General features: G+C 43.1%; 1 protein-coding gene across 1 annotated transcript in view; it reads right to left on the bottom strand.

Annotated features, from left to right (window-relative positions):
- LOC126298105 (neuronal PAS domain-containing protein 4) overlaps positions 1-25,519 on the bottom strand; it is a gene marked incomplete at its 3' end in the record, with an annotated part of 1,124,810 nt that overhangs the window by 844,928 nt on the left and 254,363 nt on the right. Inside the window, exon 2 of the mRNA XM_049989427.1 lies at positions 16,051-16,232. Within this exon, the coding sequence (XP_049845384.1) occupies positions 16,051-16,232 (182 nt within the window). The remainder of the gene's footprint in view (positions 1-16,050; positions 16,233-25,519) is intronic.

Genomic DNA, 25,519 nt, shown 5'->3' with positions numbered 1-25,519 from the left:
ATATTTACAAATAACTTGGCAGTATGGACCCACTTATCAGTATGACGTTGCATCCCCCACCTCCCCTGACCTGGACACATGCACTGATTCGGTTGGGAAGAGTGTCATTGTTGTTGTTGTTGTTGTTGTTGTTGTTGTCCTCAGTCCTGAGACTGGTTTGATGCAGCTCTCCATGCTACTCTATCCTGTGCAAGCTTCTTCATCTCCCAGTACCTACTGCAACCTACATCCTTCTGAATCTGCTTAGTGTATTCATCTCTTGGTCTCCCTCTACGATTTTTACCCTCCACGCTGCCCTCCAATGCTAAATTTGTGATCCCTTGATGCCTCAGAACATGTCCTACCAACCGATCCCTTCTTCTAGTCAAGTTGTGCCACAAACTTCTCCCCAATCCTATTCAATACCTCCTCATTAGTTACGTGATCTATCCACCTTATCTTCAGTATTCTTCTGTAGCACCACATTTCGAAAGCTTCTATTCTCTTCTTGTCCAAACTAGTTATCGTCCATGTTTCACTTCCATACGTGGCTACACTCCAAACAAATACTTTCAGAAACGACTTCCTGATACATAAATCTATATTCGATGTTAACAAATTTTTCTTCTTCAGAAACGCTTTCCTTGCCATTGCCAGTCTACATTTTATATCCTCTCTACTTCGACTATCATCAGTTATTTTACTTCCTAAATAGTAAAACTCCTTTACTACTTTAAGTGTCTCATTTCCTAATCTAATTCCCTCAGCATCACCCGATTTAATTTGACTACATTCCATTATCCTCGTTTTGCTTTTGTTGATGTTCATCTTATATCCTCCTTTCAAAACACTGTCCATTCCGTTCAACTGCTCTTCCAAGTCCTTTGCCGTCTCTGACAGAATTACAATGTCATCGGCGAACCTCAAAGTTTTTACTTCTTCTCCATGAATTTTAATACCTACTCCAAATTTTTCTTTTGTTTCCTTTACTGCTTGCTCAATATACAGATTGAATAACATCGGGGAGAGGCTACAACCCTGTCTCACTCCTTTCCCAACCACTGCTTCCCTTTCATGCCCCTCGACTCTTATGACTGCCATCTGGTTTCTGTACAAATTGTAAATAGCCTTTCGCTCCCTGTATTTTACCCCTGCCACCTTTAGAATTTGAAAGAGAGTGTCATAAGGGCACTATATCCTCTGCTGTGGCTGTTGCAACTGGTCGTTTATATCCTGGTTACTGACACAGGGACGGATATGACGTCCGAGCTGGCTCCACACGTGTTCTATCTGGAACAGATTTTGAGATCTCTCTGGCCACAGGAATACCTCAACATCAGTCAGACGGTTCATAGAGATAGACGCAGGATGCCCGTGACGTATCGTAGTGCCGACAGAATTCCCTCAATCACTACCAGTTGTGACCCGTAGTCATAACAGATGTTTCCCCACACGATGACGCTGGGATTAACGAAGCTCTGCCTCTGTAAAACAATGAAAGATTGAGACCTCTCCCCATGCCACATCTGTACTAGCCGAGGATGGTCATCCGTAGATCCGGGGTAGTGCAGAGCACCGATTCATCGCTCATCATAGTGCAACATCATTCATCAGCAGTCCATGCTTACACTACAAACGCAGCCGTTTGTGTTGTGATGTTACCGGCAGCCTACGCATCGGACGGCAGGTCCACAGTCCGGCTGCTGCTCTCTGAACAATGGTGAGAGATGAAACAGAGTGTTGCAGGGAGTCCACCACTTTTTCTCGGATGGTAAGCGCAGATTTGACGGTGTTACGACGTGCTTGTTGCACAATACGGCAATACTCCCTTGTAGTGGTAAAACGTGGGCGACCAGAACCTAGACGACGAATCTGCCAGCCCTCACGTTCCCATGCAGTCCAATATCGCGCCACTATTACATCCGCATGCCACACAAATCTGGTTACTGCGCGATTCGACCAGCCACCCAAATGGAGATCAGCAATGAAGCCCATCCACTCTATCAGGCGCTGATACCCATGTCTGACACGAGTACACATCATCTTCGTGTCCTTCACAGTGTGCATTCAACATATAACGCTGGTCACGTCCCTTTTATAGCCTACCATGTTTGGTAACAACACTAAACACGGAAAACTCTAATGTACTCTGGTGGCCAATCTACCTGTCACAGGGAGTTTAAACTCTAATCATTTACAGAATCGCCGAAGGTTTGCATGTTGTCGAAGTTATATTGACACCCGACCATGTCTCTGAGTGCTTCACTGATTTTGAGGGGCATTTTAAGCACTGTCCAGTCACATTAATGTGACCACCTGTCAAAAGTCTGAATAACCGCCTTTTGCAGTACGGACTGCTGCGAGATGTGCAAGAAGGGAGTCACTGAGATCCTGTAAGGTACCGACAAGAATGTGGAGCCATGCCGACTCCAGTACCGTGGCCAGATGAGCTAGATTTCTCGTTTGAGGATCCATGGCGCGTAGAGTCCGATCGAGATGATCCTACAAACTCTCGATTTGGCTTTAATCCGGAGAGTTTGGCGGCCAGGAGAGTACTGTATACGAATTCTGCTGGTCTTCGAGCAACGCACATACATTGTGAGCTGTGTGACACATTGCATTGTCCTGCTGGTAGATGTCAATGTGCCGAGGAAAAACAAACTGCATGTAGGGGTGGAGATGGTCCCCAAGGATAGATGCATACTTGTGTTGATCCATTGTGCCATCCAAAATGACGAGATCATCCAGCGACCGCCACGAAGACATTCCCCAAACCCTAAAGCCTCCTCTTCCCTTTTAGACCTTTCACGCCGTTCACGCCAAAGGTCATCTGTCCGACGCAGGAGGATGAAATCCGGTGTGACACATGGCTACTCCTCCCAAATATACCAAGGGTCCCCTCATTCTATGTGGCGTTATGGTGAGGTTTAGATTTTATCCCAGTACGATGGGTCGTAGTGTGGTGGTCGTAAATGTACGTAATCATTTATCTTCTCCCTTTCTATCCAAATTCTACAGATAGAAGTTTCTGATATCTCCAGAAGATAGCTATTCTGTTTGCAGTGCGGTTGTGTTTTAGTGCAGACGACCGAAAATAAACTGTATTTTTCGTTTTACTGAAAACTGGCGTTTTAAGTCCTGGATATACAGCCAGATCATTGGCATTTTTTAGAAGTCTGTCATCTTTTGTGAGCTGACAATGTATATAGAAGACACACGCCCACTTTAAGACAGGATTTCACGTTTTCACTGACTTTCATTGTGGTGTGTTGAGAGGATATACACTGTTTCGTCACGATTCACATCCCACCCCTCCAAATTTATGTTCCCCGTAACTTCCCTAAATCGCTTAAGATGAATGATTCCTTTGGAAAGCTGTAACATACTATTTCCAAGCCACCGAGGTGTTGTAGCCCTGTTGCGGTACGGTGGCCGTCCCAGCCATTGTCCGGAGGTCAGAGGAAGGGGATTTTGTTGAGCCTGATGACGATAGGTTGTATTTTCCCTAATCCTTCTAAACGGTTGATTTCGCAAGGAGATAAATTTCCCCGTGACGGTTGTTGCAGAAACGGGCTAGGGGGCAGCACCTTTCAGGAGCGCCGCAACAAGGAAGAGGTGAACGTTCAACGACAGCGCCTACTTTATACTCTTGTTCTCTAACTGGCTGAAATGACTACATTTTAAAAATTATTGTTAAATGGTGGGGCTCACGAAATCGAGAAAGTCGGCCAGCGAGCCTCGTGGAGTGAGGAGCTCGTGTGCCTTCTGGGCCGGAGGTGTTAGTAGGTGTTTTTTTGTGTATTTCTGAAGTCGCGATAGGTGATGTTTCGTGATGAGTCAAGGGACGGACTGTAGAAGATTGACAGAATCCGAAGTGCGTTCTCGCACGCGGGCGACGCTTACTGTTTATGAATTTTGCTGTGGCGCTCTTCCAGAGATGAGAAGTAATAAGTGTGGACTTGACCGTTAAGGACTCTGAGGAAACGTGGAAATTTAAGATAGATGGCAGTGTTGATTAGATAGAAAGTGACGGACCTGGCACGAGTTCTTCGGTGCTAATGAACTTCATTTGTATCAGTGCAAATCTGAGCGTGATGGTTTTAGAGTGATCTTTTCCCTGTTGACATTGAACTGTGTTCCCGTTTGATTGTTAGGGTAATTATCAACTGCAACTTCAAAGATCCAGTTGAAGGTGATTCACTGAACTGTTAGCGGTGAATCTTCCCAGTCCAGCGGTTGGATCTCAGAAACTTATCTGAAAGTAATTAGGTAGCAACCGGGCTTTTAACTATTGACTTCTGAATTGTGAAGTTCAAACCTGTCTCGCGGGTTTAAGCGAGGCTGACGATCCTTACTTATGTTGATCTGTAAATGTAGCAGTACAGACAAAATATGTGGGTCCACTAATAAACGTATCCGACTAAATCTGCGGAGCAGTGCGTTCCGTACTCAGTCTCTTGCGTCCCACAACTCCAAGACTGTGTGTACTCTCATCCCGGCCACAAGTGTGGCTTCGCGCAATGCCGCAGCATTTCCGAAGAACGGATGGAAGGAACGTTTCAAAGGACACAGCCGGTATGTTTCCACCACCTCCCAAATTTAGCTTGTGGTGAATTTGTAATTACCTCTTCATCGACTCGACGTTTACTCCAAATCTTCCTATAGTTACATTTGAAGTCCATATCCACACCTGCGTCGGGGCAATGACCCACGACCTTGGTGACTAGGCTGGAATGTTATCCTGCAACCGCGGAATCCAGAAGATGTATTTAATGTCGAAGAACAAGTTCTACCACGAATAAACTGTTCGTCTTCATCCACCCCCTGCGAAACCACTGTCAAGTCCATCGCAGAGGGTACTTCCAACTGTAAATACGTTAGGATCTCTTCACTTTCCAATCGCGTATGCGGTAAAAGAAAAATTATTGCTTAAATTCATCTGTGCCCCCTGTTATGAGCCTAATCTTTTCTTCGCGACCATTACTGGAGAAATACGTAGAGCCTGTAGCATGTTCCGAAACTCCTCACTTAATATTGTTGTTTAAACTTTGTAAATGAGCTTTCGCATTATAGTTGATGATTGTCTGCAAGTGTCTGCCAGTTCAGATTTTTTCAGTATTGTTATGACCCTTTCCTGTGAGTCAGACAAGCGTTTGACCATTCCTCCCGCCTGTCTTTGTATACGTTCAGTAAACTTTGTTAGACCTTTCTCGTGTGAGTTCCATACTTTTGAGCAATATTCTAGGATGGGCTGTACAGATGTTTTGTAAACAATCAGCTTCGTAGACTGACTACATTTCCCGAGAAACCTCAGAAAATCGAATAAGAACAGATGAGTCATAAATAGCGCGAAATGCCTCAGAATTTACGCAAATTGTATTGTACAATTACCACCCCCGTGAACTATTTTCCAGCTAAGTTTTTTTTTATAGAAGTAGGCAGCTGAATCTGTAATAGCCTATAGAATTCTATTAGACTTCAGTTTTTTATCCAAGCCTCAGGAGAAGGCTTTTGGTGTCTATGGACTCTATTAACAAAAACATTGTAGGGCCTGCAGTGTAACGTAGGTCACAGTATGACATTTTAATGAATAGTTAATTCATATTATCTACTTACAGTTTATTATTATTTCGTATTATAATCTTATTTCGACATTATTGCCATTATCTAGTACAGCCTACAACCATAATACATAGTATGGATGTCATCTATTAGATGGTAATTTACATAGAATATGTACAGAGGTGTACTTACGTTAAGTTGTTCATAACGTGTGTACCTACTGCATCTGTGTATGGTCGCTATTTTCTGTTTTGTATTATGAACAGTTATGTATTTTTCATAAAATTTGATAGTTGCTTCTGTTTGACAACTTATTGACTTGACCCCCGTTTACTTACGTTAGGTTGTTATAACGTGTTTATATACTGGATTTGTATATGGTCGTAATTTTCTTGCTGTCCTATATTGTGAATAATTATGTATTTTTCATAACATATAAAAAAAGCTGTCACTGTACAAAAAAACAACCGTCAAATCTTACGAAAAATACGTAATTATTCTCAGTATAAGACAGCAAGAAAATTAGTATTATATACAAATCCACTATATAAACACGCTGTAACAATATAACGTAAATAAATCTGGATCAAGTTAATAAACTGCCAGAATCTTGCAAAAACAGATAATTATGAAAAACGCGAAATAGCAAGAAAATAGCGGCCAGAAACATATGCAGTATACAGGGTGAGTCACAAACTATTACCACCAAGAATAACTCCCAAAGTATGATAGGAGCTGATAGGAGCTGGAAAGTTTGTCGGACAAAAGTTGCATGGGACAACTGGGGCCATAATATAACGTTGGTTTTTTTTTTTCTTAGGTGGGCTCGCTTTAGAGATATGAAGGTCAAAAGTCAACTTTGTATTTTTAAATGGGATGCTGTAGGCTGGTACTCATTTTCTCACAGCGGCTATCGAGACGAATCCAATCATGTGCAACAGTAAGGTCTTTGAAGGTCAACGTCCATTTACAGAAGGTGTTCGAAGCGATGACCATTGGTATCAATCCCGTGCTGCAATCTTCATGGATTGAGTAATATTCCTTATCACATCGACACTTATCGAAGCACATGCTCTGACAGTTCTCTCTTGCATATCTTCAGGAGTAGTTGGAATGTCTTTATAAACAATGTCTTTTACAAATCCCCGCAAGAAAAAATCCAGAGGTGTCAAGTCTGGTGAAGGAGCCAGCCACGACACATCTCCTCCACGTCCAGTCCAACGATTTGGGATTTGCCTCTGCAACTCATTTATAGCCATCAGGGGAAAATGTGCCGGACACACATCGTGCTGACAGCACATTCTGTTCCTTAAGGTATTTCTTCCAATAACAGACCTAATTTTTCCTGCAGTTATGTAATGTACTTCCTACCATTAAGATTTCCTTCGATGAAATACAGGTCCATAATTCTGTACTCCAGAATCCCATACCTTATATTCATCGACCACGGTTTTTGGTGTGCAACTTGCCGCAGCCAACATGGAATTTCATTTGCACAATAATGCATGTTATGCAAATTAACATTTCCATGGTTCGTTAATGTAGCCTCGTCAGTAAATAAAATCAAATTAATAAATGTGCCATCCCTTCTGTATCGGTAGTTGAGCCTATTGGCTGAATTCAGTGTGAAGCATGCAATCCTTGCCAGTTAATTCTTGGAGGAGACTGACATGGTAAGGATGATATTTATGGCCATGCAAAACACGAACAACACTATTCTGGCTCATGCCAGACGCCCTTGCGATTTGACGCGAACTAACACAAGGATCTCTAACCACAGCACCGAGAGTACAAATTTCCGTTTCCTCGTTGGTAACTTTTCTTTTCCGGATATGTTTCCGATGCGTTAAGGACCAGTTATTCTCAATTTGTCATACACATATTTAAATGTAAGACGTGTAGGGTAAGTACGTTGAGTATATCTTCCAGCGTATAAGTCTCTAGCTCTCACCGAATTTCGTTGGCATTCTCCGTAAATGAGAAGAATATTGAATTGTTCTTCGAAGGAATACGTCATTCACATTCGCTTGGTTAGACGATACTAATCTTACCGTTCCTATTAATGTTGTATTGCAAAACCGTTAGATGCTGCTTACATGTCAATGGCACGTTAGATGGATACGCGGTATTCGGAGAATATTTACTATTTACGATATATGAGAGAGAATTGTCAGAGCCATGTGCGTCGATAAGTGCCGTAGTGATAAGGAATACCACTCAATCCATGATAAGAAGAATGCAGCACTGCATTGATACCAATGGTCATCACTTCGAACACCTTCTGTAAATGGACATTCATGCCACCTTTTTGATCTTCGTTGACCTTCAATGTTACACATCACTGGATTAGTTTCGATATCCGCTATCAGAGAATAAGTACCAAACTATAGCACCCCATTTAAAAAGACAAAGTTAACCTTCATATCTCTGACGTGAACCTACTTACCAACAAAAACCATTGTCATATTATGGCCCCCGTTGTCCCATGCAACATTTGTCCAACTGACTTTTCAGCTGCTATCATACATTCGGATTTATTCTAAGTGGAAATAGTTAGTGACTCACCCTGTATACATATATCATGAGCAACTTAACGTAAGTATATCTTTGGAGATACTCTGTTTAAACAACAATATAACTGACATCTGTACTATGTACAATGTTTGCAGGTTGTATTAGCAAATTGCAGTAACACCGAAATAAGGTTACAGTACGAAACAATAGCAAAGTTTAAGCAACTAAGACGAAGTAAAAATTAATTAAAAAGTATTTTAAGGTGCAATTTATACAGGAGAACAAACCCAAGTATCTTGAAATAAAATTCTGGGGGTTCAGGTAAAGAACTGTTACAGAGACAAGCAGATTTATTTTTCTGTAGTGTGAATGCTCGTGCAGTAACTAAGCCAGTAGACGGGTTGCAATTATTGCAGTCTCGACAGAGACCCCCACAACAATGCCCGTACAATATTACGCCATTTGACAGGAGTATGGGACGCCATTAAAACTGATTTTCAACGCTGCTGTGTGCATCATGACGTACTGACAAACAGAAGGGACGACAAAAGTTTGGGGCCTAACGTCCTGTCGACGACGCGATCATAAGCAACGGACCATAAGCTGGAAATGGGGAAACGTATGGAAGGAAATCGACTGTTCTCTTTCGAAGGAACCGTTCCTCCATTAGCCTTAAGCGGTTGAGGGAAATCATGGGAAACCTGAATTTAGATGGTCGGACAGGGATTTGAAGCGCCGTTCTTCCGAATACGAGTCCAGCATCCTACCGCTGCGGCAGCCCTCTCGATATATAAAATGTAAGCGTATAACATAAATATTACGTAATGTTGCTTGATAATGCCTAAGAGGGCGAAATTAACTACTAGCCAATGCAATGAAATATTTGTTTCAAGTAAAAGACAGCCTTACGCGGAAAAATGGCTCCTTTCAACAAATACACTGACAGAAATGGAATGTGTTACACCATGAACAACATGACTGAACAGTGCCAAACTGATACTCCACTTTTCCGTTTCTGTCGGATAAAAAATGGTTCAAATGGCTCTGAGCACTATGGGACTTAACTTCTGAGGCCATCAGCCCTCTATTACTTAGAACTACTTAAACCTAACTAATTTAAACCTAACTAACCAAAGCACATCACACACATCCATGCCCGAGGCAGGATTCGAACCTGCGACCGTAGCGGTCGCGCGGTTCCAGACTGTAGCGCCTAGAACCGCTCGGCCGCCCCGGCCGGTTCTGTGGGATATGTTGATAAATTTTTATACTAATGCGCGTTTGTTTTGGGTACAGCGCAGTGAATGCAGAACGAATGGTGACGAGAGGGACTCAATGCAGTTGCGTAGTAAGAAAAGAAGGCTCGGGTCCTTCCACAAGGACTACTCCACCAGAAGATCGTAGTATTGTTCGACTGCCTCTAAGGAAAATATGGATGACAATAGTTGAAACAGTGGCGAAAGTTACGGGTAAAGCGTCATCTCGAATTGCCGGGAACAGATTACAGGAAGCTGGGTTGAGACCTGGAATGGTTATGCGTCATTTACCTCTGAAACCATATCACAGACAAAAGATTTACAGGTCCTACTGGGGCACTGATTACCATTTTTGGGTGTTTATCGATGAGTCTCGCTTCTGTTGGAACGGCCAGATCGACGTCAACGTGTCCCTAGGCGACCTGGTGGAAGCTCACAGGAAGTATCGATTCGAGATCCATATTTTCCAATCTGAATCATGGCGTGGGGAGCCATTACATATGACAACGGAACTTATTTGGTAGCTAGTTGTCAAATCTGGTAATGCTCGGGTATTTATTTTGGCAATGTTTATTAGGAACGAAAGTGAAGTATTAAAAAAATTTCGTTTCCATGAAACCACCCTTGAAATTATGAAACAGTCGTACAAAGGAATTCGCATAATGTAGAAATGTGTAAGTACAATATCCAGTTTAAGAAACGTGATCCCACCCAGTTTCTGTGCGCTGGGCGCGACTGTTTCGCTTGCCTACAACGCGATTTTGTAAACATCTACATGGCAACGCCTCTTCATAACTCTATATCACCTATCGTTTTCTTCTACAGCCGTTTGTGCTTCGTAATTGAAAGCTGTCAACAGCGTCTCCAGGTGTCAGGGATTTCCGTAAGTTAACTCGATTGTAGGGTGTCTTACTAGTAAAGAATAAATGTATTAACACGTAATGCATGATGAGGCATTTTTCACATATTTCAGTGTATATAGCATCATATCTCTTGAATTATGTGTTGTATAAAGATATACATGTGTAAGTACATTCAGCGGCACATGTGGCTACTGTTAGTGAAATATGTTGTGAACAGAGTTAGTAACAAAGAAGCAATAAATTTAAACGTCATGCATGATGTGGCAGTTCCTCACGCAGCTCAGTGCTTATGACGTCATACCTCCAAATCTATGCGTCATGCAATGATACGATTTTGTAGGTACATTCAGTGGGATATGTGGATACAGTCTGCGAAATTTATTGGGAATACATTTAGTAACACAGAAGTAATACATTTAAACTTCATATATGGTGCGGCAGTTTTTCACCTATCTATTCCCCATGACGTTATATCTGCTGAATAACCCCACAGGCCGGCCGCGGTGGTCTCGCGGTTCTAGGCGCGCAGTCCGGAATCGTGCGACTGCTACGGTCGCAGGTTCGAATCCTGCCTCGGGCATGGATGTGTGTGATGTCCATAGGTTAGTTAGGTTTAAGTAGTTCTAAGTTCTAGGGGACTGATGACCACAGCAGTTGAGTCCCATAGTGCTCAGAGCCATTTTAACCCCACAGCGATTGTTGGCTGACGGGAAGGGGTATGTGTACCAAGTTTCGTTGAAATCGGTCCAGTGGTTTTGGAGGAAATGTGGAACAGACACACACATCCATTTCTATAATATATATAGATTTTTAAAGAACGGGTGAAACCTCGTTAGCATATGACAAGAACAGTAAGCCCTATAGCTATACTCTTCGTGATCAATATACCAAATAACATATTCAAGCAAGATACTGCAAGACCCCGTACTGCAGTTCACATCACAAATGCCTCAAGAAATGTACAGATCATTGAGTGGCAAACCTAGTCCTCTGATTTGTCAGCCACAGAGCATATCTGAGATGCAGTAGGAAGACACATGCTTCCCCATTAATCTCCAGCCAGCGACGTATAAGTCTTTCAGATATGTCAATAAATTCCTCAAGACTACATTAGGAGACCGTTCGCTTCCTTGCTACAACGATTACAAGAGTGCATTCATGATTGTGGGAGACAAACGTCATATTAATGCTGATAATGGACTATATTCCTAAGTAAATGAAAGTTCAATCATTTAATATATGTTATGTGATGAACGTCTCCAATAATTTTAATAAATATTGGGCAGATGCTTCATAGCGTAATACACTGAATTTACGTCATTGTAATTACCTTATTTTTATTCGGAGAGAGTCGTGCGTTTTGTGCACCAGTTCAGTTCCGGAGAATGAGCTGGACGTTGTCCAGTTGAGAAGGACGGTCACGGGGAGTTCCGGATGACCAGGTGGGCGGATTACAAGCGGTCCGCCGCCGGCCTGCGTAACCAACGGGCCGCTCTAAGGTGCGGCGCGGCGAGGCGCAAAAAGCGAACACATTGCGTGCCGGCCCCAAACCACAGGCGCTCTAATGCATCATTCAATTAGGAGGAGACGGACTCGCTAACTGTTTCGCGGCGCAGTCCAGTATTTAAATTAGGCGACGGAGATTTATTAAGGGCGTCCGCCGAGACTGATGCGGAACTCGGCCCGGCCGGGATGAGATCTAATTGAATTCGGTTAATGCACGGAATTAAGGCGCAATAACGTCCCCGTTGATGTACTCCTCCGCGTAAGAGTGGGATTTATAAATTCGGTGGACGGGGCGGGGGGCGTAATAAGCGTAAGACGGCGCTGATGTGAATGTATAGCGGGCCCTGACAGATGAGCTCGTCTCCAGACCAGCTGGCTTCGTCCCGTCCGTTTATTAAACATTCCATTACTGTGACTGCCAAATAATAGCTCTCAGGCCGCACAGACGTCAGCATGTAGTGCTGCAAAACAACAAGCAACAACCCATTGTAGAATACGGAACGGGGCGTACTTTCCTCGCCGTACACTCCACTCCAGAATATATCTTTATCATTCAAGGAATATGTCATATGTTCACCGTCGTGAAAACTATTATTTAATTCAAATAAACAAAACAGATACATTTCTCCATGCCCCTCACAGCAAATGTAAATTCGGGGTTAACGTTTCCCACAAAGGGCACTTTTGGAATGAAAAAATAACTGTTCTGGAATACTAAACGAAAAAACAGCCAACAGGTCGTAAATGGCGACTACACCCTTCTATTGCCCTCTACACCGTGAAAGCTTTATCTCACCCATCCTCAGCTTCGCCAGCGTAGCTTGAATCGCCGAGCCACCAAAATTTTACCTCTCCTTACACGTCCTAGAACGCTGTGCGTTTCGCTTCGGCTTCTATACGTGCATTCTCTCTCACACATGCGTTATCTACCAGTTTATAAATTTCCACCCTCTCCTCAAATTCATAAAATATCGCCACAAATCCTAAAATCCCTCAAACTCTAAGATACAAACACTATTGTCTCTCTCATCTCTTCCACGCTCAGGCTATACCGCAGTTCCTGAGATCATCCATCATATACAGGCAGAAAAAACGCGATCAATTAATTAGCAAGTATAGACAACATAGTTCTAATTTGTAGCTAAGCTATATGTATTCTCTATAAGATTTTATGTAAAATACAGCTCATTTTTCGCTCTGAGATGATTGGCCATGGAGCCTACAGATTTCACTGTAGACTTTTACAGGCGTCGCCTTTTGCTCTCATAGCGCATATGTGCAAAATAGAAGACTCAAGATTATTAGAAGATTCTCATTTTTTTAAGCAAAACAATACATGCTTTCCACGCGCTAATCGATACCAATTTGTTGTCAGACCTAACCACATTGCGAAGCCATCCTTGAGATCGAATAAAGGAGACGATCGGGTAGAGGGCTTTTTAGAAGCAGAGACCATTATAAAGACTATCTCTATGGGTTGTCGCTGTCATTTAGAGAAAATTTATGCAGGTTTAGAGATCCTAGTTCATTGATAATGTTAGAGGCGGAGCAAAAGCATGAAATGGGGAAGGATAGGAAATTAAATCGTCCGTGTTCTTTCCCAAGAAGGTTGTCTAGAAGGAGTTGTCCGGACGGTGGAATCTGAGGACATGATTTTGGGTCACGTGGTAGAAGATTCATCGATAAGTATCCTTCATCACGCCCGTGAAATTCACACTTACAAGAACATAGTGAGTACTCGTGAAGTAGCAATAACACCCCTCCGATACGCAACGTGTGCAAGCTATGAGACCCAATGTGTTTAAACTCAGAGTTAGAAGCCGGTAATTGAAGAGTGGAAGTGGAAAACGTTCTAAATCACACATTTATCTGGGGAATAAAAAAGATGCATCGTCTTTGTACATAAGTTATTTGTATCGAAAAATTTGAGAACGTATCCTGGTACCACAGAATTATGCAGTCTACCCAACATGATTGCAAACAATAATGAGGTAAATTAGAAAACAGTTTATTCAGAACGTTCAAAGTGCCATACCAAGAGTTGTAAATGCCAATAACAAAGTTTTTGTTTCAAGGGACACTAATATAGAGGCACTACGTTTTGTCTATAATAATATAAGTACAGGAACATAACAGAAATACACTCCTGGAAATGGAAAAAGAACACATTGACACCGGTGTGTCAGACCCACCATACTTGCTCCGGACACTGCGAGAGGGCTGTACAAGCAATGATCACACGCACGGCACAGCGGACACACCACGAACCGCGGTGTTGGCCGTCGAATGGCGCTAGCTGCGCAGCATTTGTGCACCGCCGCCGTCAGTGTCAGCCAGTTTGCCGTGGTCGGCGGAAGGTGCACGTGCCCGTCGACCTGGGACCGGACCGCAGCGACGCACGGATGCACGCCAAGACCGTAGGATCCTACGCAGTGCCGTAGGGGACCGCACCGCCACTTCCCAGCAAATTAGGGACACTGTTGCTCCTGGGGTATCGGCGAGGACCATTCGCAACCGTCTCCATGAAGCTGGGCTACGGTCCCGCACACCGTTAGGCCGTCTTCCGCTCACGCCCCAACATCGTGCAGCCCGCCTCCAGTGGTGTCGCGACAGGCGTGAATGGAGGGACGAATGGAGACGTGTCGTCTTCAGCGATGAGAGTCGCTTCTGCCTTGGTGCCAATGATGGTCGTATGCGTGTTTGGCGCCGTGCAGGTGAGCGCCACAAGCAGGACTGCATACGACCGAGGCACACAGGGCCAACACCCGGCATCATGGTGTGGGGAGCGATCTCCTACACTGGCCGTACACCTCTGGTGATCGTCGAGGGGACACTGAATAGTGCACGGTACATCCAAACCGTCATCGAACCCATCGTTCTACCATTCCTAGACCGGCAAGGGAACTTGCAGTTCCAACAGGACAATGCACGTCCGCATGTATCCCGTGCCACCCAACATGCTCTAGAAGGTGTAAGTCAACTACCCTGGCCAGCAAGATCTCCGGATCTGTCCCCCATTGAGCATGTCTGGTACTGGATGAAGCGTCGTCTCACGCGGTCTGCACGTCCAGCACGAACGCTGGTCCAACTGAGGCGCCAGGTGGAAATGGCATGGCAAGCCGTTCCACAGGACTATATCCAGCATCTCTACGATCGTCTCCATGGGAGAATAGCAGCCTGCATTGCTGCGGAAGGTGGATATACAATGTACTAGTGCCGACATTGTGCATGCTCTGTTGCCTGTGTCTATGTGCCTGTGGTTCTGTCAGTGTGATCATGTGATGTATCTGACCCCAGGAATGTGTCAATAAAGTTTCCCCTTCCTGGGACAATGAATTCACGGTGTTCTTATTTCAATTTCCAGGAGTGTATTTTAACTGGTAGAACTGCAGTCAACAAAAGCCATGTTTTATTTCTTTTAGATTTTTATAAGAGAATAACAAAACTAAATTCATCAAGAACTCTCAGATTGGCTTCTGTTTCTTACACAATGTCATTCTTCGAATCAGAGGTTGTAATGTTTATTTTAAATCCCGCTGCGATGTTGAGGAAGAAATAGTGGCATTGTCAACAAGTCTTTCTGTTTTGCTATCGATAACCATGGCCTGTCTCTCGGACGATGTTCGACATGGCATATATCAGCCATGGTCTTTGCTCTTTTGAATACATTGACATTTTTCCATTCTTCTGTTAAAGAGTAAGAACTTTTAATCGCTACTTGAGATGGATGAGTATGAGACACTGCATTAGCAAATCTTACCTCCTGCAACGGCAACAATGTTTCAGCAGCATCTTTAAAATCAAAGGTGTCAGCTGTATCCATTGGAGTGGCACTTGGAACTCCTGAGCGAAGCACTGTTTGGTATAAAGACTATGCACCTTCTAGTAAGGTATCTTTGAAAAATTTTCTCCATGATCAGATACTTGCAACAGAGTACCAAGAACACAATGGCCGTGAAAACGCATTTTTCCAAAAAAGAAAATGTTACTTAGAACTTTTTTTCATTTCCACACTTCAGTTAATTATGTTGTAATGCAAGCATTGAGACCTGCGATAGTCACATTGAACAGCTGTTACGATCTTTAATTCTTGCTGTAAGGTATGAATCTTTTAGGTCGATAAACAACCACACATTGATTTCCCACAGTTAGTTTCTTATCTCTAAGTACACAGTTTGGAATCCTTATCAACCTCGATGATTTTGCCTGAAAAGTTTAAAGACACCCTGTATAGCTCTCGTAGTAGGTAGTAGGTAGTCGCAGAAAGGTGGTATGGTGGCCCAAGTTTTGACGTTATCGTAATCCACGTAATGACCGGTAGCGATGCACTCTTTAACTTCGACAGATAAACGTGATTGTTGTAAGCTTACCTTGCTGGAAGTAGTTGGCTTTGCGGACGTAGACGCAGACGAGCGCCATGAGCTGCAGCTGCGAGAGGCGCTGGCGCGTCGACGGGGGCAGCGGCAGCAAGTCGCGCAGGTTGGCGATCTCCGCGTTGATCAGATCACGCCGCAGTTTGGACGCGCCCTTGGTCGATTTGCTCGCGTCGAACCTGCAACACGGTACGCACGCACGTGTAGGCGGGGCCGCAGTACGCGGACAATAGCAAAATTAGACAAAGCCAGCTTAAGGCGATGCTACACAGAAACCGAGCCAATGAATCCAGTGGGACGGGCGGCAAGCTGCAGCAGCATGCTTTTGGGAAAAGTTATCCATCTCTATTTTGACCCTCCCCTCTAAGATACAAAGAAAGACAGACACATTGGCACACACACACACACACACACACACACACACACACACACACACACACACACACATGCAGTACTGCACCCACACATGAAACGAGCTGTATACAAAAGCCTGAGAAAGGTCAAGTTATTCGCTGCTCGGTCAGAAGGTAAGTGGGCATCGTGGTGTCGAAAGGAGTGGAGATTTTAATATATTTATATGGCCCAAAATTAATAGTTTCTAATTATTCTGACGTGAGATTTTGTTTAGCAAATTACATCTTCATTTATGTATTCAAATTTTTGTATAACTATTTGTTATGTTTTCCTGAGACGGAGGTTAGACGAAACTCTGAAAATATTATTTGTTAGCTACGGAAGTATGTTCGTAAATATGGCGATGAGCGTTAGACAGGTATTTGTGTATGAAGGACGACACCGTGACTGCAAGAGTACCTCTGCTGAAAGGTTGGGGCCAGCCAGGCCCTGGCAGCCTAACAAACCTGTAGAGTCCACACTGAACTCGGTAATAAAAATACCTAATTTTCTTTCTGAAACAGTCGTGACGTAAAGTCCATGTCGTGCAGTCAGTATCCACTACAGTAAACCTCGTATTCGGCGTCATTGTGGTGAAAGCCATGTACTGAGAGCTCACGCACTCAGCGGAATGGTGAGAGATTCTAACGTAGTTGGTGACGTTTACTGTTAGCGAGGCGTGAATTACCGTCCTGATTTACGCGTATGGAAGATAAGTCGCCAGCCTGCAGTCTGCAGCTGCACGTCTACAAACTAGCTAACACGCCGTCATGCTCCACTGTTGTCACCGCTTGTATTTCTCTCTCTCTCTCTCTCTCTCTCTCTCTCTCTCTATCTATCTATCTATCTATCTATCTATGTCTCGCTCTCTCTCTATCTCTTTCTCTGTTTCCATCTCTCTCTGCTGGCCGTTGTGGTCGTGCGGTTCTAGGCGCTTCAGTCTGGAACCGCGTGACCGCTACGGTCGCAGGTTCGAATCCTACCTCGGGCATGGATGTGTGTGATGTCCTTGGGTTAGTTAGGTTTCATTAGTTCTAAGTTATAGGAGACTGATGACCTCAGGTGTTAAGTCTCATAGTGCTCAGAGCCATTTGAACCATTTTTGAACCATCTCTCTCTTTCTCTAGCCTTAATCCTCTAGTGCGTTATTCAGTTATAGCTTTTTAGCCTTTTTTAGTAGATGTTCTTCTTAATCAAATGACCGATACTTGTGCACTCTTTCCTTAGGATTTCTGTGCATAATATCCGAAGTAAATGTGAATCTTTGATGCACAATATAATTCAGTTATCGAGTCAAATTTAGGCTATCCCCGGTCTTATGATTGTTGTACTGCCCTATGTGTTCACGCCGGCCGCGGTGGTCACGTGGTTAAGGCGCTCAGTCCGGAACCGCGCGACTGCTACGGTCGCAGGTTCGAATCCTGCGTCGGGCATGGATGTGTGTGATGTCCTTAGGTTAGTTAGGTTTAAGTAGTTCTAAGTTCTAGGGGACTGATGACCACAGATGTTAAGTCCCATAGTGCTCAGAGCCATTTTATGTGTTCACCTACGTCCTCAAGACTATCCTTGATTAATCATTGTGCACATAGTATGTTTGCTTCATGCCTCTAAATAGAGTCCAGTACGATATTCCCGAGACTACACAGAAGGGAACCTCGTTATTTGGTTCCCTCTTCTTACAAAGATTGGTGGGTACGTTACGTGTACCGCTACAATCACTGTCTCAATGACAGATTAGAGACAAGCAGCGAATGATGCAAACTACACTGGTATGCAAAACTTAGGGACTAAAGTAAATTTCGCTTGACGTGCCGGTGCCATGTAGCAAAGCTCGATGAAACTTGTATCATACGTAGAAAGAACTACTGCAGTATAGTTCATACGTAAATGAAAGAAATACGAAATTAGGCGAAAAGAGATGACACCTTTTTTTCAAAGAAAATGATTATACTGAAGTCGCCGCGATTAATTACGGTCCCTTAAGCATTAGAAAAGACGGGACAAGGTTCTTAATAGGATGTATGATCATGATACGTGTTACCACCTCTCACTATATGACGGTACATTGAGCTTTTTCGAACTTGATCGGGAGGCATAATGTTGCACGGGTATACTGACCTGCAGATATTTGAGTACGGTACACTCACAGGTCAGTGTTATTGTGACACTGCACTCTTTCACCATGTGTGTGTTTTCAGGGACGCATTCGGCAGTGACTTCATTATCATGGACGGCAATGCTCGACCACATAGAACGGCGCAGGTGGTGGATCTCTCCTAAGGAGGGTATATACGGCGAATGTACTGGCCCACGAATTCCCACGCCTTAAAACTCTTCGAGCACGGATAGGATGCGTTGTGGAGACGCAGCTCAGCACGTTCACATGCACCGAAGACCATCCAGTAGTTGTCAGCTGCGCTCATGGAGCAATGGAACACCATAAAACAACCTTGTGGCCAGCGTGTGAGCACGTCGCAGAACACGCACTGCCTCCGAAATGATGACATGTGCCATGAAAAACCATGTCCCACCTTTTTTAATATTAAAGGGAGCATCACGAATCGCTGTGAGTTCAGTGTAATTATTGTTTTTGAATAAAAGTGTCATTTCTATTACCTTCTGTACTATACTGTTGCAGTTCTTTCCATGTACGGTCCAATTTTCATCTAGCTATGTCACTTGGCACTGACAAATTAGGTGAAAGTTACTTTCATCCTTAAGTTTTGCACACCAATGTATTTTTCAAGAACACGTGATTCATTCTTATAACGTACACCAGCTGAACAATTATTCTCACAGATTTCGCTACGACGTACACAGAGGCTGGGTCTAATGTGCGAGCTGTATGTAGGATCAGAGACCTTCATATAGTGACCACTATCATTGTGGCTTTCGGGTGATTTCATTGACTTATATAATCAAACGCTTGTCTCCGCACCAGCAGTATAAAATAAAAACATTCACAACACGAATACAAGCAGAGAAAGTTTATTCAGTTCACATAATGTGGTCCACACGACTTTTCTCCCGTGGGGTGACTGAAGATTGTGTCGATATGAAGGGAATCCGGCTACAGGACAAAAGTAATTGCAAACTGCACACGGACGAAGCTCATAATTAGTAGTCACTCCCAGAAACTGGACCAATGCTGAAAAAAAGAAGAACATATAATAAGCGGCACAAGATGCTATAGCGCATATACCACCAGCATATCCATCTTTCTGACAAGTTTCTGTAGGCATCTAAGTATTCGTTTCCAACCATAAACTCCTTATCTTAAGGCAATGAGTTCACGAACCTCTACCAACTGTATCATTTTGAGACTTGAGGTTTGGCTGTGCTGACGTAACTCACTGTCTAAAACAGTGCTCATTGGCTATGTTACGTCGTTCAATGAAAGTAGAAATTAACTATACGGATGAGATTCACCTGGTTTCACAAATATACAAATTATTCTTCATACGTTTTCCCCCAAATGTGTTGTACATGTGACACTGCATCACTACATACATCACAATTTAAAAATATATTTATCATTAACAGTAGTGAAAAATTCGGTGCAAAATCTTTATTCGTACTGCTAAGAATAGAATAATCATTTTATTTTATTTGTGATGTAATCAAGCGTGATACACATTCTGAAACCTTCGACACCAATACGTATCGATAATTTTATTAATATGGGGAAAAGTATAAACGTATATTTACTAAAATTCATTATTACATGGATGACGTTTTATATTTTACATAATTACTATAATTTTGAAACTTTATCCCGAAAATCCATAAATTTAACTTTTACAAAATTTAACTTAGTTATATATTAGTTAATCGAAACATTGCCCTTGGAACGATGCAAATCTTTTAAACCTCTTTGCCTCAAATTAAACTTTGTTCTTCTTCATGTAAGCACTTGGAGAAAGCTGTGTCATGGAGTCGAGTCATGTTTTGTGATTCTGCATAAAGAGGACATGTTAGCTGGAATTAGTGGTTCGAGGGAGCGAGCAGATGTTAAATACTGTCGGTCTGATATCTGAAGAATTGAAAATACAAAAGTTAAAAGTACTGACATTTTATTTCATTTCGTAGTTAGCGATTCATTTCAACATTCACATCTTTGAAATCTCTATATTCTTCGCACAATCACGACCTGAGGACATAGTCATACTCCTGATAAGAAGACGACAATGGCAGCTTCAGGACAATCAGCTAAGTAAAAAAGTTGTATATTAGTAAAGTCAACACGGCCCTGAGTGGCATTTTCTTCGTAACAGTGACGAAAGTCCGTTCAGAGGAGAAGTCATTGCATTGTCGTCACTGAAGTGGCGTGTTACAGGTTGTAGCCCACCTATTCGTAATTTCTGAGAAGTCTGTCGTTTGTGACTACACGATAGTTTATGAATACTGCTTGAAAATCAATGAAAATCGACTTGCAACACTGTGTAGACTATTTTTTTTTTCGTGTGTAGTCACCGTTTTTGATGAAGTTATCACACTGTGCGCGTAGACCCCCGTGGAGCTGGAGTGACAAAAACGCTGCCCATGAACTCGCATTATTTAAACACTGCATCGTAATAATTTGGTGAAAAAAAAATACGTTCGCAAAGCAGTATGGCTGCCGCCGATGTTCATCCACTATTCTCTGTCTTGCGTTTCTTACAAGCCATTAGAGACACGATAAAGTACAGTCTTAATAATGACGCCACTATTAACAACGACTTTTAAATACACAAAGCAGCATAAGGCTATAATGACAAAAGCAGACCATTGTTTGAGTGTATTTCGCGAGACTGGATTAGGTGAAAGAACTGAGCAGCGTCATAATTTGCAGCGATGCGAGCGGCGCAGCTGTGACTGACAGCATGCTGGCGCACTATTTGGACTGCAGAAAGAGTATAGGCCTGACAACGGGAGTCCGGCACGTCTTGTAATAGTGGTGATCGGGAGACTGATAGAGGCTGACACAAGCGCATTACCATACCGGTCCCAGGCTGACGCCGCTCCGGGCAGCTCGCGACTGCTTTAACTGTACCACCCCAGAGCTACACTCAGTAAAATCATCACCAAACTAGCCTGCAGCTATATACAGTCTATGTTACTCTGCTGACCTCAGTCTTTTTTTTTTCCTGTACGAACGTATGAAATGATCTATGCAGAGCAGTTATGCGTGCTCAGTTGTAGAGAGTGCAAGGTTATAAAACCGATTGGGAAAGTACATACATCACAAGATGGAATAAGCTCTGTGGGTCATGACGGGACCGTTTTACAATGTGGTTTTACCAATACAAATAAGCTGATACTGTAACGTGACTCCCACGTAAATGATTTACAAATAAGCAGCACGATTACAAGACACCACCTAAACAAGCAGACTATTGGCTGACGCCTCTCCAGGTCAATCCACTGACCATGCTGTTTACATTCGTCGGTGAACGATAGTTTGGAAATGCAGAAAGCTTTGGACTAATTTTCCACTTGACGTAATGATTGTCTGCTGTCTTTATATGTGAATAAATGTAACATAATGCCTGTAACAATCAGAAAGGGCCCGACAGTATCCGACAAGCGAGGTAGCGCAGTGGCTAGCACACAGGACTAGTTTTCGGAAGAAGGATGGTTCTAATCCGCGTCCGGCTATCTAGAGTCAGGGTATCTGCGATTTCCGTAAACCGCCTCAGACAAATTCCGGGATGGTTCCTTTCAAAGGGCACGGCCGAGATCCTTCCCCGTCCCAGAAACAATCAGAACTTGTCCTCCGTCTCTAAGGACCTTGGTGCAGCAAGGGACATTAAACTATAATCTTCATCCTTCTATAACATGCGATTACAAGATTAGTGGTGAATTCCTGTAGCACTTTACATAGTATAAGAATTTAGAAGTAATACTAAGAGGCGACATTAATTTAGCAGTACGTAAAACGAAAGGAAGACTTTGGTTTGTTGGAAAATTCGGGGGAAAACGGAATGCATTCGTAAGAAAATGGAGTACAAGACACTAGTGTGACTTATTCTAGAGAACTGTCTCAGCGTTTGTGGTCTTTATCAGTTAGGCATGATAGCATCCACCATACGAATTAAGAGACGTGTTGCTAGTATCGTAATAGATCGATATAGCCCGTGTGACATTTTAACAGAGAGGTTGGGAAACTTAAACAGAAATCTCTTAAAGAGAGGCGATGTTTTTCTCATGTAACCCTGTTGGATAAACTGAGAGAACCTGTATTCGTAGAAGTCTGGAGGACAACTCTGCTGCCATCATAATTACTATACTTCGCGTAGACACCATCAGAACAAAACGAGAGAGATTAGGGCATGTACAGAGGAATACAGTCATTCTTTCCTGACACCACACTTGACTGACATAGAATAGATGTTCGCCGATATTGGTGCACAGCATCTTCCACCACGCGATTTTCAATGACAAGCAGAGTGTATACCATGATGCAGCTGCAGATTACGGAAAACCATTCAAAGACGTACCACGGTAGTCAGATTAAGCTACAAGGTCTCTAGCCACCTGGCAGTTGCGGAAGGGATTTTTATGTTTCATTAAAGCAATATTTGGCATTGATGCTATTGTTTATAATACAAAAAACTAGAGGTATTACTCACGACAATGATGGGAAATAAAATATTCAGCTACCCAAAACAGTCTCCTCCCCTTCATTTGACACAAATTGTAATTGTGCTTTTTCTTGCTATATAGAGGTAATCTAGAAATGTACTTTGAAACAATGTCATCTGTAGAGGAATTCTAAAGTGGGCAGTCTCCATGCCTTCCGTATGACTGACTATATCACCCCTGTGACGTCCTGTCCCTGCTCTTATACACGTTTCACCCTGCATCTGAACACACCGGCTGTTTTGCAAGTAAATAGAAACAGCATAATCAATCATTAAACTATAATTACGACACGTTTCGGAGGCTCTCTTTCATCATTAGACGGCAGTTTTTAGCTCAGCAGAATTACTACCAGGAGAGCAACGTTGTCGAAATTTCTATATATGTTTTAAATTTTTGAGTTGTGCTGCGCTCGCGTTTTGCAGATAAGAAAAACGAAACTGACATCGAATACAAACTACAGCAAAAATGTTACAGGTGCTTAGAGTCTTTTACTTACAAAAATGTTACAGGACTTCTGCATCTTGTAAAAAGATTTCGATTGAAGTACAACAGTTTAATAATCTCTGCACACTAGAAGACGCAAAAAATTTCTGTGTGTCCACTTCGGAGCGGCGTTGTAGATTTTTCATGGAAACGCCAGGAAAAAACACAGAAAACGACTTCTCAATCTCTTTAATACAATGTTTACACAGAGCAGTATAATGGTTACGGAATCTGTAGATCACGAGTTCGGACTGTCGCTGGCCGCTGTATACCCGGCGGGCCAGCTCTGAGCCAGTTTTTCATTTCCCTCTTCGACGCTGACGTAGCTCTCGTATTCGCTTTGTTCTGGAATTTTAGGTTTTTTGGATTCCTTTCGACTCGAGTTTTCCTCTAATTTACGTTTTCTCTAATTCCTAGCGAATTTACTACTCGTATGATACGACTTCTTTGAGTGTATCCGCAAAATAGTGGCAAGTTCAGGTAACGAAGATGAATGTGGATGCGATCATCTAGGCTTCTCTCCATAATAGACCACAAAGGCTAGATAATATTGAGAAATGGAGACTGTTTTGGCCGGGAGAGAGGAACCAACTCGTTCTCAGACTCACAAAACTAGTCCTGGACGATGCGAGCTATGTGAACAGGAGTCTTGTACCAAGGCATCACCACTTGCTTTTGGAAACAAATATTTTACCATGGAATGAATCTCATCAGCCAAAATAATCACGTAACCCTTGGCAGTAATGTGACGTTGAAGAGTAACCGTGGCGCCCATGGATTAACACTATGTAGCTGCGCTTATCATCACCGAGCCCCCGCCATGTTTCTGCCGCTCGGCCAGAAGTTGTAAACAGTGTGAAACTAGACTCGTTCGAGCAAATTACTTTCTTCAACTGCTCCATACTTCAGGTTTTACGGCTTCGGCACCGCATTTTCCAGTTACGGCATTTTGCATCACTAATGAGTGGTTCCAGAACTACAGCTCACCCCGCAACTCTCTGATTATGGAGTTGCCTTCATGTTTTTTTGGTGTTGCAGTTGTCGCAAGTGCGACATTCAATTCATGCAGTGACTTCTCCAGCTGTCGTCTTCTTATTTTTCGTCACAATCGCCTTCAATGACCGTCTGTCACGATATATATATATATATATATATATATATATATATATATATATATATATAACTTTTTTTTGCCCGTATGCGATAGCATTCTTCGACACGGTGCCTCTTGAAACACCGAACACTTCGGCGATCTTTGTTACGGATGCATTGACCATACCAGCACCAACAATTTTCCCACGTTAGAATTTACTTAGCTCCAGCATAATGCACTCCCAACTACACAGAACACTAATTTGATGCTACTGACACTTGAGACGCACAGAGGACATTTCACTGGTGCCGTTCGTGAACAAATACAACATCGCAACTTGCAAGCTTGGCTGGCGTCCAAATTTATGTTGAAGCATGCATTTCTTACTGTGTTCCCATAGTTTTGTCTAGCCTCTGTGGGTCTCTAATGAACTGTTCGTCGATAGTACATCAAACCCTAATCTTCCTATAATTCCTCGAACAAGGTAATACGGACAACGGAAGGTTGTACTACCCTTACTGTTTTTCCCTCGCCCAGAACACGTCAAAAATTGCGTACGTTGCTCTCAGAAGTAGAAGACGACACTTTGATTTTTTGATAGACACGCACATCAACCGAGCGTCTTTCGAAGCACGCATTTCATAATGTATCGTTTCTGGTCGACGTCTGATGCTTCGTAGATATTTAGTTTTACGGCGAACGGGGCCCTCGACCAATTTCGCGTGTCCAGAATGAGTAATTCGAGATGTCTACCTGACAGACGGTCGTCCAGAACAGAAGTCGCGTGCAGAGGGAGATGTCGCGGAAACAACGCGAGCGCGGCAGCGCAGATGCTGCGGGCTTCAGCATAATGCCGCACTTCCGGAAGGCTGA

The sequence above is a fragment of the Schistocerca gregaria genome, chromosome X (assembly GCF_023897955.1).
Source record: "Schistocerca gregaria isolate iqSchGreg1 chromosome X, iqSchGreg1.2, whole genome shotgun sequence".
NCBI lineage: Eukaryota > Metazoa > Arthropoda > Insecta > Orthoptera > Acrididae > Schistocerca > Schistocerca gregaria.
Note: the sequence above shows the minus strand (reverse complement) of the source record. Positions and strands in the feature narration are given on the sequence as shown.